Source organism: Rhinatrema bivittatum, chromosome 2 (assembly GCF_901001135.1).
Source record: "Rhinatrema bivittatum chromosome 2, aRhiBiv1.1, whole genome shotgun sequence".
In the NCBI taxonomy this organism is placed as follows: domain Eukaryota; kingdom Metazoa; phylum Chordata; class Amphibia; order Gymnophiona; family Rhinatrematidae; genus Rhinatrema; species Rhinatrema bivittatum.
Genome location: NC_042616.1, coordinates 367,757,008 through 367,775,671, shown reverse-complemented (window position 1 = coordinate 367,775,671; position 18,664 = coordinate 367,757,008). Strand labels below are relative to the sequence as shown.

Sequence of the window (18,664 nt, the reverse complement as noted above, 5' to 3'; positions counted from 1 at the left end):
ACTCTACTCACAGCAAAAAATAGAACATAAATATATGAAATCTCCAATGAAAAAGATCAACCAGATTAGTCAGTTCACAGAACTCTCTCCTATAACAAATAGCCACATTGTGTTAATTTTGTAATTACATAATTTTTTCACTTAACTCTGATGCTTGACACAGCATTTCCCCTTTCCAAAGACAGAAAGTACGGAGTTCTTCACCTTTCCAATACAAAAAAATTAGGGGGTTTTTTGTTTGTTTTTTTGCCAAAACAAGAGAAACATTCTATCTTTCCTCCCCCAATAGGAAAAAGTATGTTAAGAACATAGGAACATAAGATATACCATACTATGTCAGATCAAGGGTCCATCAGGTCCAGTATCCCGTCTCCAGCAGTGGTCAATCCAAGTCTCAAGTACTTGGCAAGTACCCAAACATTAACAGATCTCATGCTACTAATGCCGGCAACAAGTAGTGGCTATTCCCTATTGATTAATAGCAGTTTATGGACTTATCCTCGAGGAATTTATCCAAATCTTTTTTAAATCCCAGCTACACAAATTCCAGAGCTTAATTATGCATTGAATGAAAGCATTTTCTCTGATTTATTTTAAGTGAGCTACTTACTAACTTCATGGAGTTGCCCCCTAGTTCTTGTATTATCCGAAAGAGTAACTAACAGATTCACATTTACCTGTTCAAGTCTTTTCATGATTTTGTAGACCTCTATCATATCCCCTGTCAGCCATCTCTTCTCCAATCTGAACAACCCTAACCTCTTTAGTCTTTCATCAAAGGGGAGCCTTTTCGTGCCCTTTATCATTTTGATTGCCCTTCTCTGTATCTTCACCAGTGCAACTATATCTTTTTTGAGATGCAGCAACAAGAATTGCACACAGTATTGAAGATGCAGTCTAACTGTTGAGCGATACAGCAGCATTATGACATCCTCTGTTTTGCCATTCCCTTTCTGTAATTCCTAACATTGTTTGTTTTTTTGACCACCATAGCATGCTGAGCAGACTATTTCGATGTAATATCAAGTATGACGCCCAGATCTTTTTCCTGGGTGGTAACTCCTAAAATGGAACCTAACTTCATGTAACTACAGCATGGGCTATTTTTCCCTATATGCATCATCTTGCCCTTGTCCACCTATTTCATCTGCCATAAGGACAAGTAATCTTCCAGTCTCTCAAGGTCCTCCTGCAATTTATTGCAATCCACTTGTAATTTAACTACTCTGAATAATTTTGTCATCTGCAAATTTGATCATCTCACTCATACCTCTTTGCAGATCATTTATAGATATATTAAATATGTTGCTGTCAAACCCATGCAATATATTAATTTCCCAGACCGTTCAATAGATCACCCCAAACAGATGTCTATATATACAAAACCCGCCTCCAGAATGAATATAACTTTGGATATTCTGAGAACATATAGCATAGGGATCCACGCTGAGTTTTAAGCATAGGTGAGATTCTCATAGCTTCATCTTCGCCCAGAATTCTAGTAATATAAACGTTATGTAGCAATTTAAACTGAATTTCTCTCTGCTTGGCATGTAAAAGATACCAATAAACAGAAGAAAATGCTTGAATGATATCAAAATCCTCCAATATTATGCACAAATCTACACTTCATAAGATGGCCAATCTGAATAAATGAGGCATAGTGCAGCATCCCTTTAACATCATAATCCAGATACCAATCTTATTAAATTTGGAAATGGTATCAAAAAATGTTTGTCAGACTCAGAAAAAATAATGTGGTTGAGATCACCATTAACTAACCACAAGCAGTAATGATGTACCGGCAAACAAGCAAAAAAGTATGAAACTGGTATAGACCATTGATTGATCTTTTACCTGCAGAAGCAACCAAACTCCTAATCTATGAACTGACCCAGACAATTTAGACATTTTCTCTCCTAAAATTGAAAAATAGAATTACCAAGACCTGAAGGAAAGTCTGCATTGCCTCCAAAAGCTAAGAATGGGGAGACATTGTTTTTGCAATCCAAATTTTCTCTCCACCATTTCCAAGCTTTCTTTCCACCTTTTCCAAGTTTTACGTATGGCAATTAACCAGAAGATCAAGAAGCTTAAAGAAATTAACCTACTTTTGGGAAGATGTAACAAATTAATAGGTTTATAAGGCAGAGTCCACTTGAGTAGCAAACCCTCTGTATAAAATTTGTTGTTCAGACACCCAGTCCTGAGCAAAACACATGGCCTACCAATTTCTTGTCTCCCATCAAAATGCCAAGTTTTCAGGCGTGCTCTTCTGGAACGCCAAATAAACTTTGAGATCATAGAACAAAAGAAACTGAATATCTGTGGCTTTTATCCACAATGGTATAATTTGCAGGCAATACAGTAGTTTAAGCAAAATCTCCATTTTAACTACAGCACATCTGGCCATGATAGTCAGAGGAAGAGACACCCAATGATTCAATAAACTTTTTATCTTGTCCAAGGTGACAGTAAATTAGACAGGATCATTTAGAGTATAGGTTAGTTTAATTCCCAAGTAGCACATAGTATTGAAAGCCCATAAGAAGGGAAATGGCTGCAACCATTGCTCTTTCAGATGAGTGTCCAAAGGGAATGCCTCAGATTTGTTTTAGATAATATTTATGCCTGAGAAGGTTCCAAATAACTGAATGACATTCATTATTTCCATAAGGCTAATTTTAGGGTTATCAACAAATAGTAACATGACATCAGTGAATAAACTCAATTTAATCAATTTCCTCCCAAAAGCAATTCACTGAAAAACCAATAAACTACACAATTTAATGATAGATGTTCTAAAATAATACATATAACAATAGGGATGATGCCTCTACTCAGAATACATTTGTCTGATAGAGTGCCATTAACTAAACTTTGGACCAATTGAATATTATATAAGTGAATAAAATTACATTGATTTAAGACCCACCACCAGTAAGGCCATCCCCTTTTTTTTTTTCCTTTCAGCCTAGATGGCTAATAAAGCCATCAACAGGTTAGATGAAGAAAAGTTGCCTTTAATGAAATCTGTTTGATCAGAAGAAGCTATAGACTAAATTATTTTATTTAGCCTATAAACTAAAATTGATGGTCAAGATTTTTATATCTTGATTGAGTAATTATATTGGTCTGTAGGGTTCAGGAAAGAGCAAATCTTTACCAAGTTTAGGTATTAGCACCATTGTGGCAAGATTATGATATTTCTCGAGCATACCAGAGGTCAATGCAGCATGAAAAATTTCTTTTAAGGAAGTAATAATAATTGTCTAGAATTCTATAAAACTCTGTCCTGAACCCATCAGGTCCAGGGGTCTTAACAAGTTTTAACTGAGCAATGACCCTTCTAATTTTGGTATCCTGAATGGGAGCATCAAGTTCTGCCCTGTTGAAGTCAAACAGGGAAAACTTATATTGCTAAAAAACTTATGTTGATCAGGCTGAGATGAAGATTCAGCTGTTAGTTTTGAAATAGGATTCAAAAGCACCCAGGATCAAAGTAAATAGTGCTATGAGTCAGCCGTCTGTCAGCTGAGATATAAATATATTTGGTTTTGAGTTTGAGGTTGGCTAATAATTTACCAGATTTGTTGACAAAATAACAAACTTTGCTGTGCTTTATAATCTAATAGAGCATCTAGTTCTTTCCGAACAACAATTTGTTGTTTAATATCAGAAATAAGTTCTTTCACATGCATCCTTTTTAAATGTGCAAGTTTATGTGTAAGTTCCGAAGTTTTTCTTGCCTGCTCTCTACATTTACGAACTTGATAGGATACCATATGACCTCTTAAAACAGACTTAGCTGTATTCCAAAAAATGATAGGTCGGGTGTCTGGTGAAGAGTTGAGCTGCCTGTCCTCTTCCCACTTCCCTTTCAAAAATGAAATAAAATCTTTAGATTGTAAAGCATAAGGGACATCTTCCACATAGGCGGCTTAATATCTTCCTCAGACACCTATAACTGTTTAGTTAGAGTGTGGTCAGAAAATGGAACCTCCAGCATCTCAGAAGAAATAATTTTATCAAACACTTTGTGCAAATAAGATAATCCAAATGAGAATACATATTATGTACATGAAAAAAAAAAAAAAGATTCATGATAATCATGGTGTAAGAGTAGCCAAGACTCAAATGCAGTTCTTTACAGAGAAAACATATTCGAATATCACCTTGTTCTGGGGTTTTTTAGGGGGGCGTGTTGGAAGGTCGGAGGATTATCTATGTTAGTTGCCACCAACAATATATACATAGCCTTCCCACATGATCAATTTAGCTAGTAACATAGTGAAAAAATTATGTAAGTATTGATTGGGATCATACAGATTAACAAGCATCATTTTAATGCCATAAATAGTATCTAAGACAATATATTAACCATTTGGATCAGACATCTGTGTTCCAAGAGAGAAGGAATAATTTTGTGAAACAAAATAGCTACCCCCCTTTGCCATGCAGAAAAAGAAGAAAAATAACACAATCCCACTCATTCTCTCGTGAGTTAACAATGTTAAGAGTTTTCAAGATGGGATTCTTGAAAGTAAGCTATACTTGCCTTACATTTACGAAGCTCTGATTACATTCCCCTATTAAGAGGTATAAAATGTTAACTGTCCACATTTAAAGATCAGATATTAAGATTAGTAATTAAAGTGAGACAGATAAGGAGAACTTGCAGCATCTACTATTAAGAGAGAGTACTTCCCAGCCTAAGTCCCCCACACACATTCCGAAAATAATTGGAGAAAATTTTCAAAGGAACTGAAATAATTGGCTACCAATTAACTATAGAATCTTACACAAATCCCTCACCATAATTCACAAAACGATCCACAAACAATACCCGTTGGATCTCCAGTTCCCCCTCAAACTCCACTCCTCTCCCAGACCCATCAGAGAATCATACAAAGGATCTCTTCAAGTGCCTCCTAACAAAACTTCACGCCTCACTGCAACCAAAGAACGAGCATTCTCGATAGCAGGACCCATTATCTGGAACAATTTACCACCGGACCTCAGGCAGGAACCCTGTCTGCAAACATTTCGAAAAAAACTTAAAACCTGGCTATTTAGCCAAGCTTTCCCTTAATCTTTTCACTTTAGATACTCTACATCTCAAGCCTTCCTTACAACTTACATAACCATTGTGATTAAAGGGTTTTGCTATCTCTCTGTCCTTCTTTCTTCAATTCTCAAGTTTGATCTCCTTGTTATATGTAACTTTTTACCTCCTCTGATTATTTTATTGTTAATCGGTTGATAAGAATGTTTTCCCCTTCGTTCCATGTAAACCGATTTGATATGACACCCATCATGAAGGTCGGTATATAAAAGAATTAAAATAAATAAATAAATAAAGGTTCACAGCTAAATAGGCAACCACACACACACACACATACGCACAACAGACCATACACCAGCAATACACATTCCTTACACACAGTTTTCCCTCCCCCCCCAAAAAAAACACCAAGGAATCCTTACACATACTAATAATCCCACACTTTAGCAAACCATGCTGATAACACTGACACTCAAATCACTTAGTCCAGATCCCTCAGAGATGAATGAGAAGGTTCTCTGATCTGTGGTCCAAGATATCTTTCTTCCTTCCTGTGTCCACTGAACTCCTCACACTAATCCAAGGGCCTCCTAAAGTCAAAAGATAGTAGGAAAAACAGGAACCATGATGAGTGCAATGACATATAAAGTGAACTTTAAGCAAAAATGATAGAATAGGACAGCGAAGAGAAATGTGTGTCCAAATACTGTCATATCAAAAAGATTTCCAATTAAATCCCGCGCACAGGGAGGCCACCCACCACCATCACCGGGCACCCTGCAACACGTCACAGCGATGAGAAAGGAAGAAAAGAGTGAAGTGATTTCACCTGGAACTGAGAAGGGAGGGGCGGCGTGAGATCCCCGCCCCCCCCCATCACTGATGACAGCGCCGGACCGTTAAACAGCGCCAGAACACCAGGCGTCGCGCGCCAAAGGGGCACCCCTCTTTGTGCACCCCTTCGTGCAATCCGTAATGATAACATTCATATTAACATGTTTGTAACCTGCCTATGTTTGTAAACCGTTATGATGGCTATATAATGAAGCCGAATGACGGTATATAAAACCTGACAAATTAAATGATCAAAAATAGATGGTATATCTAGAATTCTCTGGGATATTACATCCAAGAAGAGTAAATAGTTGAAACGTAGCGAAGCCAGCAAATGCAGCAAGCACATACCACTAAGTTCAACAAGAAAAAGAGGAAAAATTGAATGTTTATTCACTTCATCAGATGAATGTGCAAAATGTAAGCAGAGTGGCTGTATCTCCAGTATTAGTTCATGGGCAACAAGGTAAGAACACCCACTCATGCCTCAAAAACAGTCAGACATGGATCTATAAAGGCTTTAGCTTTGTTGCCATCAGTGAAGACTCAAGTCTACCCTTTGTGGAAATCCTTGAGCTGAGCAGGAAACTGATGAGAAATTTTGATCCTTTTCTGAAAACGTTTTGTTTAATACGGAGTAAATTCCTTGCGAGAGGCCAGAACTTTCACTGAGAAATCAGGGAAAAGTAAAAGTTTGTCATATATCAACTTTTCCATTTTATGATATGCAGCCAGAAGTTTCATTTTTTTCAGTGTAGTTTTGATATTTTACAATTATTTGGTGAGGCCTATTCATGTGCCCCTAATGCTTTAGGAAGTCAGGAGTCACAACATTTCAGAATTGTTTCCCTTTAGACTGTTTCAGGAATGCTTAATATTGGTAGGTTATTTCTTGGCTGTGATTTTTGAGCTCATCAAGCTTATCCTCTAAGTATTTGATCTTGTCCTGCAGCATCTTCATGGTGTTATCCACTGCATCAAGGCAGTCATCGTGGTTAGAAATCCTCTGGTTAATCCCTGAAATTGCTGCATTTTCCACCTCTCAAAAGAGCTTGTCCACCGATGACTGTAATTTTTGGAGTTGGTCAGGCACTGCTAACAAAACAGTACATGAAATTTCTCCGAGCATAGCCACTGAAATGCCTTCCATGGGAAAGCCTGTTTCTGGAGCCATTTTGTCCTTGGAGGAGATAGATTTATCCATTCCCAAACGTTTCAATATGCTTGACATATCACCACTTTTGGGAGAATATAGAATGAAATCTGAGAATTCCTGTTTAATAAATTGCAGATTTAGGAATATTATCCACCAACCCAAAGGGAGCTCGCCTCAAGGATGACCTCTCAAGATTGTCATCACCGGAAGTTGGAATTAGATGATTTGTAATCAATTACATAATACAATAAGCAACCAGAAATTAATGTAAAATTCACAGTCCCAGTCAGTATATTGCCCAATTGTGTCTCAGTATCTGTATCTACAATACCCATCAAACAGTTTTTCTTTCACTTGTAGAAACTGCTTCTTGTGTAATAATAGAGCTGTAGAAAATCGCATGTCCTTTGATGTATGTTAACCATATGTATGTAAGGTACCCCCACATTATCTGAGGAATGTCTTATGAATACATAGCTCACACACTGCACCAAAAATAATAGAGAGACTGAATAAAGTCCCCAGTGGTCCCAAAAATCCAAATGGAGAAGGGAACAAAAACCCTAATAGCATTCTCAAGATGCCTGAGTATGCTGCTTTCCCCTCTTGGTCCTCCTTGGTGCTGTTTGAGTGCAAGTAGCAGTTTGCTCCCTGTTCGCAGGTTTGCTGCACCAGCTCTTCTCAGGCAGGCAAACATAGCTGTTAGGATTTCCTATGAACAGATGGGAAAAAATATGTAAGGGTCTATTGCCAGACATTTCTCCTGTTCAAAGTATAGCATAACACAATTTAAATAAATCTGAGCCTGATTTTCAAAAGCATTTACATACTTAAAATTGGGTTTTACATGTGTAAATGCACTTTTTCAAGACCCCACTTACATGGGTAATCATTACAGTATTTGCCATTGAATTGTCCATAGGGTACACATATGTAGGTGCATGTAACACACCTAAATGACTTTTTTTTTAAATTGCTATGATAGTAAGTTGCATTTACACATGTAATTCCTTTTAAAGCTCCATTCTATGTAAGTAAATTAAATGTCCGTAGTTTTGTGTGTACTTAACTATAGAAAAATTCTATGCAGCTGGTGAGAGCATAACTTTTGCCAACTAAGTTTATAGTCAAATGTAGGAGAGTGCTAGTATAGGTGAAAGCAGATGATTGATTCATTGCAAGCCAGGCACAGACTTACTCTTTTCAAAACTGAAGTTTCTAGGTAAGGAATTATTAAACCCTGATTCTGGAGAGGCACATCATACACTACTCTGTTACAGCAACAAAGGGGGTGTGATTATGTAATTGAATCTGATTTTTTTTCTTTATTATCAGTCTTCAGGTGATTGAGTTTTGCTATATGAATCAGATTTTTCTCTAAAGTGCTCTGTCAGTGATGACCTTGTGAAATGCAGAGCTCAGTATGATGGTGCCTTATCATGCCATTCCTGTAAGAATCTTCTGAATTCCTAATGTGTTTCCACTTTGCAAAAACTCATGTGTAAGAAAAATATGTGATTTTTAACCATTTAGCTAACCGATATCACTTACAAATTACAGAAAAAGTTCATGTTAGTTTTTCATTTTTAAACAGAAACATTCAGAACATGGGATTGTGTAAAATAGAAATCCATTAAATAAATAAAGGCCAGGTTGAAAGGTATATTATAGTAAGAGTATCATGTGAGCAGTACCATGATCATTATGACCAGAGTTTCAGTCTGAAGCACAAGAAGATGAAACAGATCACTGTACAAGAGGAATATACATGAAAGTAATGTTGCTTGACACTGGTATACTGTCTCTCATCTTCTTAGAGAATGACCATCGAGGCCCATCGTAGAGTGGTGGTGGAGTATATCAAAGCAATCATGCAAAAACGGATTTCATTTAAGAGTGCGGAAGAGAGAAAAGATGGAGCAGAACGAATGATAAAAGAAGCAGAACAGTTCAGGTTTCTGTTTAACAGACTCACTTCTGTAAGTATCTTGTCTCTCAGTGATGTAAGGTAAAGTGCTGACAAGGCAAAAAACAAAAAAGTAGTTGTTTCCATCTTGCCCTGCTACACCAGTCCAATCCTGTACAGGTGGGCTTTTTCTCCCTACCAGCAGATGGAGGCAGATAAGACTGTTTTCCTCATATGACATCACAACCACTACTTAAGGATGGTGCAGCATAGCAGGAATCCAGCATTGTCTGCCTCCAGCAGATGATAGGATTGGTTGGTGCAGCAAGTCATTGGTGGATCTAAGGATCGGACCCAGAGCCAAGCCACTGATAATGACCAGCAATGGAAGCTCACAGATATGTTCCCAGTCCCAGATGGAGTCGTGCTTGAGCTCAGGATGAAGGAAGAGAGAGGGAAAATAAAAAGGAATAAAGATACACACACTCAGGTGCTCATTCTCTCACAGTCTCAAATACAAAGAGAGTGCATGTGTATAGGAGAGACAGACACATGCACTCTCTCACTGGCTCCTTCACCCCTCCCCGCTTCCCGGAAAGTTCCCATTCATTCTCTCACACATATACCCAGGCAAGCTTCCACAGACCCCCAGGCAGGCTCCCATTCATTCTCACACTGCTCTCCCACCTCCAGGCAGTCTTCTATTCATTTTCACACCCATACACAACCCCCCCCACCCAAGGCAGGCACCAATTCATTCTCACCCACACAGACTGGGTGCTTGCCTGGGGGTCTGTCATTCATTCACATACACATCCCTCCCAAGGCAAGCTCCCTCTCTCTCTCTTTTGCTGTGAGCCTCTCTCACTGTGCTGCATGGCTGTTGGGGAGGAGCCAATCTCTGCTACTAGCTCTGAAGCCTGTTCTGCTACCTTCTCTGTGCAGGCCCCGTGATATTAAAATTTGGGGGGCTAGCACTTCCTTTATGATGATCTCGTGCATTGTGTGATCAGCATAGAGAAAGTGCTACCCTTCGGAGTTTTTAATACTGCGGGGCACCCGGAGCTTTGGGGCCGTGGTGGGATGAGCTCCACCTTGGCCCTGCCAGTTCTACTGCGCGGGGGTAGAAATGCTGTGCATGGCCTCCACAAAAGTTATACGCAGCCGTGCACGTGCATAGCTTAGAGGAAACATTGCTCAGTGCACACACGTACTCTACTTGCACTCACGGAGAGATACCTTTAGAACCCCTAATTTCCTGAGATCTAAGACTGAGATGGAGAAGATGCTCACACAGCCACAGTTCCCAAACTAATCACTAAGTTTTATCGCATATTTAATTTTTGGGATAGTGATTTGACTGCCAGTCCTAGCTTGATTAAGCAATGAAACCAAGATCTGGGTCTCAACCTGGATGATACAGACTAGCAAATGATCTGATGCTTTATTTCTAAATTGTCCATTTGCAATAAGAAGCAGGAGTTCTTTACATGTTCTGCTTCATATGATGTTGACTTGCAAGTGGGTCAGACACTTGCTAGTCAACATCAGTGCTCAAGGATTTCTGTGCTGCCGGCATGTCAAAAGGAAACAATTTGAATAGCATTTGTGATAAGTACAAAGCCTTATGCATTAAACAAAGCACAAAATTTAAAGACTTTATGAAATCTTTTATGTGCAAAAGAAAAATATGCTTTAAAAAATTTTAATTTTGCTTTATACAAAATGTAACAAGCACCTCTTGACTGATTAATGATCCAAAGACAACGACAAACCTGTTCCGTAGGAAAAAAATCAGCAGAACCAGGGGTCACGATTTGAAGCTCCAGGGAGGAAGATTCAGAACCAATGTCAGGAAGTATTTCTTCACGGAGAGGGTGGTGGACGCCTGGAATGCCCTTCCGGAGGATGTGGTGAAGACCAGAACTGTGAAGGACTTCAAAGGGGCGTGGGATAAACACTGTGGATCCATAAAGTCAAGAGGCCGCCAATGAAGAGTGGGTGACTCACCAGAATGACAGCTACTGCCTGGAGACAATACCCTTATTCAATAAACATACACATGCTTACTGTGACTCCAACATCGCTCTAAGCTTCAACAGCAAGAGGAAATGTGGAAAAATGGATTTACACTCACAAAGAGGGGAGTAGCTGGCTTGTTACGGCGGTTACTACCCCAAACCAAATAAGCCTGATACTTCACCTTCAATGCATATACAGCATAGTTCTCTGCTTCAACGACAGGGGAGAAGAAAAAAGGGTTCGCACTCACAAAGCGGGGAGTAGCTGGCTTGTTACGGCGGTTACTACCCCAACCAAATGTGTCTGATACTTCACTTTCGATGCATATCCAGCATGGCTCTCTGCTTCAACGGCATGGGAGAAGACTGATACATCACGCATTTCCAGCATAGCTCCCTGCTTCAACAGCAGGGGAGAAGAAAAACAACCAATAAGGACTGTATAACATAGTCTGGGTAAAACAAATAAGCATGGGTGTAGCTTGCTTATTGCGGCGGTTACTACCCCTACTACCCCTAACTAATCAAGCTAGATATTTCAATGGTGGGGGAGGAAGGTAAATAGAACCAAGAGCTAAGAGAAACAGATAAGTATGAGAGAAAAAATGTGTGAAGCTTGCTGGGCAGACTGGAAGGGCCGTTTGGTCTTCTTCTGCCGTCATTTCTATGTTTCTATGATTATATTCAAGCACATTAAAGAGATCAAGATACAAGCCATTTGTGCAAATCCTGTGCCTATATAATGCCCATTTAATTAGCATCCTTGATATATAAGTTTTTGTAGTGGAGTGAGATTCTTTCTATAGTAATTGCGAGATTAAATATAGCATACTTTTGGAAGACCTCTCCCAAGTGCCCTTTTGCAGTATTTTTGTGGATCCCTTTTACTGTGGATTCTTTAACTTATATAGAATTCTCTGGGAGCTGTTTTGTCCTCTTTTGCGAAACCAATGGTCAGCACTGGGATTTTCTGAGTTTAACCATTGTGTCAGAATGACCTGCTTCCCCACAACTCCCGCCTTAGTTATAAATGATCGTGTAGAAGCAGGGGTTGGCCCTGGTATAGAACTATCAACCCCAAACAATCTTTGGGGTCTAGCGGGAGTGAGAGTTTCAATATCTTAGAACAAAAGAGGCCCACTCTCTTCCAGAACCGTGAGACCTGCTCACAGTCCCAAAAACAATGAAAATAAGTACCTATATTGTGTTTACACTTAGGACAGCAAGGGTCGTGCGTTATTTTCATTCGGTGAGCTCGTTGTGGTGTAATAAAATATTGCCAAAGAAATTTGTAATTTGTTTCTTGTAAAGAGACATTTTCAGACAACACTGGTAACTCACTAAAACATTGTACAAATTCTGCATACGTTAAAGAAAACAAAGCCCATGCCTTCCATCTAGTGAATAAATGCTGAAGAAACTGTGGCTCTTCTAAAATCAGAAACGCTTTATAATAATGGGAGATCACAGCTTTGGATCATGCCCCCACCTGTATAGTAACTAAGTTTTTGCATATCTGGGGTTTCCACTAAAAAGGGCTTCTGAGAGTGAATAAAATGAACCACTTGTATGTAAGCAAACGCATCTGCTGCTGGTAAGGCAAACCGCTGTTGTAAAATGGGAAAAGGGAGTATACTCCTAGTTGTTCTGTCGTATAAATCAAAAATGTGGGTGAGACCTAATTGTTGCCAATGCTGAAAAACCCCACTCTCCTTTCCGGGGGGAAACAAGTCATTACTGGTGATATTTATAAGGGTAGTGAGGGTGCCAGGCATCTTTCCCAATTTACAGAGTAGTTTCCAGGCTTGGCGACACAAACGCAGCAGTTCCTGTGTTTTTAGGTGTTGGGGTACCATGGAAATCGGAAGCTGAATTAAAGGATTTCACCCCAAACCACTCAAGGAGTAGGAAATATGGGGTGAAGGAGGACGTGGCATATAGCTAGTCTTTAACATAACTAACTCCACAGGCTAAATTGTATAGCTCTAAATTTGGGCACCCCAAACCTCCCTTTTCTCTAGGGGTCATTAAAACGTGCATGGGAATACAGGGCCTCTTCCCCTGCCACAGAAAGGTCTTCAAAGCTTTGTGTATCCTGTGATGGTCTGTCCTGGTAAGCCAAAGAGCTGTACCCGGCCATTAAGAGAGAGAGGTAAAGGCGACCATCTCTGAAGCATGGTCTGCGTGGTCTCCAGCAAGGGCCGTACATTCACTGAATAAAATCTGTTCACTCTGCACGGAATATGGAGTCCCAGATATTTCAAAGTTTTCGTTACCCATTTGAGGGGAAATTTCCCTGACCAGGTCTGCCGTAGGGTTCCCGTGACATCTAAAGCCTCTGATTTTTCACAGTTGATCCGAAGGCCTGCAAAAGCACCAAACTCGCTGACAGTCAAGGACCACTGGAAGCGAAGCTTGGGGCTTGGTAAGGAAAACCAGCAGGTCATCGGCAAAGGCTGCAATTTTAAAGATATGGCGTGGTTCCCCCGAAACCCTTCACCTCTCTACATCCATCAATTTTTTGCAATAGAGGGTCCAAAGATAAAATGTATAACAACGGGGATAACGGGCAACCCTGACAGACTCCCCTCTCAATCTTTACCTCTCCCGACATACACCCATTAACCAGAATACGGGAAATCGGGGCATTGTAAAGTAATGGGATGAAGTGTAAGAAATCTCCCCGAATCCCATATCGCTGTAGAACAGAAAAAGGTAATGCCAGTCCACCTGATCAAAAGGCTTTTCTGAGTCAAAGCCTACGATCAAGGCTGGTATGTCTTGGTGTTGGCAAATATTCATGGCTGTTAACAATTTTATAATGTTCGTGTTGGGCTTTTGTCCTCGGACAAACCCGGTCTGATGTACAGAAGTCAAATATGGGAGAAAGACGTTCAGTCTCTCTGCCAAGGCTTTGGCCAATATTTTAAAATCACAATTCAGCAGCGAAATGGGCCAGTAGGAAGTAAGGTATTGGGCATCCTTGCCAGGTTTCGGGAGTACAATAATATGTGCCTCATTAAAAAGTGTGGGAAAGGTGTGGTTTTTTAGGCCTTCTTGAAAGTAGTTCGTCAATGGAGTACCAATAAAAGGTGAAAGGATTTTATAGAAATCATAAGTTAGACCATCGGGTCCCGGGGACTTTCCTGATTGGGTGGCTGAGATGACTTGCGTGATTTCGTATGTCTGGAGAGGTCTATTGAGAAACTCCAATTGGGCAGCAGAGAGAACGGGAATTCGGAGAGAGTGAAAAAACGCTTCCTCTTCTCCCTCCCCACCTTGTATGTCAGAAGCATATAACTGGCTATAGAATTGTCGGAAAACGTCGCTAACTTCAGTGTCAGAAGTCGTGGTTCCCCCAGTGGATGTTTTCAAATTGGCAATAAAGGATTTTGGTCGGGCGAGTAAACGACCCGGCTTGTTGCCGAATCGAAAAAAGGTCTGTTGTCCCTTCCTAAGATAGCCTTTGCTCTTGTGTCCAATAAAGTGTTCAACCTGCCCAAGACGCTATAAAATTTAACCCGGGTTATGGGGGAAGGGTGCTGAACCAAAGCCTCCTTAGCCACTTTCAGTTGTGTCTCCAATTGGAATATACTGTGATTTATCTGTTTGTTCCGAGAGTGGAGATATGAAATAATTTCACCCTGCAAAACTGCTTTAGCAGTCTCCCAGTAAAGGAGCGGGTTGTCTGTATGTTGTTGATTATGTAGAGCATAATCCCTCCACTTTTCCTTCAAAAATCTGTGGAAATGGGCGTCTCCTTTGAGAAACGAAGGAAACCTCCAGATTGGGGTAACATGTTTTGAGGGCAAAGAATCCAATTGAACGGATATCGTCCGATATAGCCAATGGTCCGATATAGCCAATGTTTCTATGGTTGCGTTGAGACTTCGAAAAAAGCATGTTTGGAGATTAATATATAATCTATACGTGATAAAGTGTTATGCGATCTTGAAATGTGAGTGTAGTCTCGTTCGACCGGGTTGAGTGTTCGCCATACATCAAGTAAATCAAGATGGTGGCATAGGCAATTCCTTTTTCGTTTCCTAGTAGGGTTCCCTAGAGAGGGGCATTTATCTAGGGATAGGTCGTGGATGCGGTTAAAATCCCCTAACATGTATACTGTGCCTTGAGCATGCATGTGGAGTAAATTGCATAAATTCACAAAAAGGTCATGAACATAAGTATTTGGACCGTATGCCGTGCAGAATGTGACCAGCTTGGAGTTCCAAAGGCCCACCAATAGAAAGTATCTACCTTCAGGGTCAGATATTGAGTTAAGCACCTTAAAATTAGCATGCTTATGAATAAGAATACTTAAATCAAAAGGAACATCAAACATATGACTGTGCTTTCAGGTTGTGATACCTCATAAATGTGAAGAGCCTCTCAATATTTGTCAGAGAGTGCTCTCATAAAGTCATATTTCATGCGTTAACCACAATATAAGAATGGGGTTATACGCTGCATGGACTTTCTCTGTTTTTAATCACTGGTATCAACAATCCTTTGGTTTTAAACAATGCTTTAGCAGAAATATTTTTTTTGGAGAGATTTTTCGATTAAGGTTAAAAAGTGAGATGAAAAACAATCACTTATCATTGTATGTTGAGCGTGCAGAGGTGACAGCTTTTCTAAAGAACACCGATGTAAACCCGACACGTCCGTGTTTTGTGGACTTCTTCAGGGGTTTTACTTTTTCAGCGGTATCTATAATGCAAAAAATAGAGGTTAGACATTTAAATCTTGACTTTAAGAAAAAGCGGTACTTAAATCTTACGTCATCCAATGCTATTGGCATACATTGTTGAAAGCTTATCCCATCTTATGGACGCTTCGTGCGTGATCACAGCTTAAAGAAGCAGGATCCGCCATTGTTCTCCCGCACTTTATTTAAAGAGAACCTCAGAATTGACTGCAGACCAATCCGGATGAAGCCGGAAATGACGTCGGCCAAGCTCAAGTTAAAGTAATGATGACCACTCAATATCGTCATTTAATCCTGCTGGAGCTTCAGTTGCCAGAGTGACAATCCACCACTGCTCTCTATAATTGAGGTGATTCATGATGTCACCACCTCTTGAATTGATTTGTACCTGCTCTAAAACAGTCCATTGTAATTGATTGAATGTATGAGAGTATTGAGAACAATGCTTGACAATTGGGGCTTCAATGTTAGCTGTGTTGATGCGACTTCGATGTTCACGTAGTCTGACTTTTATTTGCCTTTTAGTGCGACCCACATATAAAAGAGGGCATGGGCATTGAATAAGGTAAATTATGCATGTGGACTCACAAGTTATGTTTGCATTTTTGTAGTATATTTTCTGAGTGATGGGATGTTTCCATTCATGCCCTTCAATAGTGGACTCACATAAATCGCATTTTCCGCATCTGGTATGTGTCCCATTGATCAATATGCGTCTGCTCTGTGACAGAGATGCATGCACCACCTGATCCTTGATATTGCTGCTGCGTTGATAGGAAATCAATGGAGTTTCGCTGAATGAGGGGTGAAGTTGTAGGACATGCCAGTGTTTTCTAATACTTTCGACAATTAGATAGGATTTTTCTGTGTGTGGTAATACACAAATGCTTGCTGTGACCGATCCTCTTGTGTGATACTGTAGGAGGGACTCACGGGGTGAGTAATAGGCTCGTTTATAAGCCTGTTGCACGACTGAAAATGGGTATCCCCTTTCAAAAAATCTTTTTGCCAAAATTTGTGCTTGGATCTTAAAATCTTTATTCGAAGAACAAAGTCGACGTATTCTAAAAAATTGGCTGACAGGGAGGCCATTTTTAAATGCCCTCGGGTGAAAGCTATTGTAGCGCAGAAGATTGTTTCTTTCAATATCTTTACGATACACAGTAGTGTGGAGGGTGGTGGCTTGTTTGTTAATCATAATGTCCAGAAACGGAAGATGTGTTTTACTAGATTGCAAAGTGAATTTTAAGTCTGGGTCCAAACTGTTTATCCATGATAAAAATTGTTGTAATTCTGTTTCTTCCTCTGTCCAGAGAAATAATAGATCGTCTATATACCGGATCCAAAAATTGATGTGTGAAAACCAAGTTGAGGAGTAAATGAATGTGCGTTCAAAACGATCCATGATTAGGTTGGCTATTGAAGGGGCAACCGAAGACCCTATAGCAATGCCATGGGTCTGTAGATAGAATTCACCATTGAATTGAAAAAAGTTATGTTGTAAAACTAATTGTGCAATTTCAAAAATGAATTTAAAAGGAATGCGACCACCTTTTTGCTTTTCTTTAAGACATTCTTCCACTATAGACAATGCTGCGTGTTGGGATACATTGGTGTACAAGGATATTACATCCATTGTAACTAGTATTGTGTCAGGTGACACAATTCCAATATCTTGCAATTTTTTCAAGACCTGGGTTGAATCTTTAACATAAGAACGCATTTCTTTGACAAAAGGCTGAAGAAAGGAGTCCAAAAAAATAGCTAGTGGCTCCAAAATGGATCCATTACTAGAAATTATTGGTCTTAGTGGAGGATTATGTACAGATTTGTGGACTTTTGGTACCCCATATAATATGGGGATACGTGGATGGTCCACTTGAAGAAAGCGCCGTTCTTTACGTGTCAAAAAAGGGGACGTTTTTTCATCCAAAAGATCTTTGATCATGTTGGCGAGTTGGGGTGTAGGATCTTCTAGTGGACGTTAATAATATTTTACATCTATTAATTGGGTGGAAAGAGATTGGATATATTGTGTGCGATCTTGCACCACTATGCTGCCGCCCTTGTCGGCTGGTTTGATAATGATGGCCGTGTTCTCAGATAGGGACTTTAATGCTAATTTTGATTCTGATGATAAATTGACATAGGGATGTGTGGATATTTTTTCAAACTCTTCAATATCTTTGAGAACTAGAGATTGAAAAGTACTGATATTAGGATCTATGGGTCCAGGTGGGATCCAGTTGGATTTAGGGCGCACTATGGATATGATGTCAGAAGGAACCATATTTACATCACAATACAGTTTAACTTGGAGTTTGCGGACAAACCGAGCTATTGCGATTCTGCTCTGAAAAGAATTATGGCTTTTGAAAGGGACAAAGGATAATCCCAAATTTAAGACTTTTGTCTGTGCTGAAGTTAGGATATGATTAGAGATGTTTATGATTGCTGATCGTGGCGTGTGCGAGATCTCGTCTGTGGGCCTTCCCACTGTGAGTGGGCTTGTGATATTGGATCCGTGCGATTTGTTCTGCGCGGTTGCCATCTGCCGCGGTTGCCCCGACCTAAAAAAGGCTGGTTAGAGGTGCCTCGTTTTTGATGCCTATTATAGTTCCCATCATCAGAGTCGCTTGATCCACTTCCTTCTGAATCAGCAAACGTGACATGATGTTCTGGCTTGGGGTTATCTGGATTAAGCCAGCGATACACGTTGTTGGTGGAGTAATCACCTTCATCTCTTTGAAGTTTTTTGATTTTAAATTGTCTAATTGAATTCTTAAACTCCTCAAGTTTAACTTTTTGTTTGTCCACAATTTCTTGATAATGTTCAGAGGACAATTCAGTGGTTATCCGTTCTTGTATGGATTTGATTTGATCCGTGGTCTCTTGAATGGATATAGTTGTTCGCTCCACTATTAGGACCATTAAATCTATGGAACATTTATTCAAAATGGAAATCCATTTCGCC

The 18,664-nt window shown here is 39.8% G+C and overlaps 1 protein-coding gene across 2 annotated transcripts in view; it reads left to right on the top strand.

The window, feature by feature from the left end:
- Positions 1-18,664, top strand: part of EXOC3 (exocyst complex component 3) — a 270,816-nt gene that overhangs the window by 229,987 nt on the left and 22,165 nt on the right. For both annotated transcript variants that reach the window (XR_003854639.1, XM_029589941.1), the window contains exon 10: positions 8,873-9,034. Coding sequence is in view for 1 of the 2 variants with exons in the window: in XM_029589941.1 (XP_029445801.1) it covers positions 8,873-9,034 (162 nt within the window). In the remaining variant the exon portion in view is untranslated. The remainder of the gene's footprint in view (positions 1-8,872; positions 9,035-18,664) is intronic.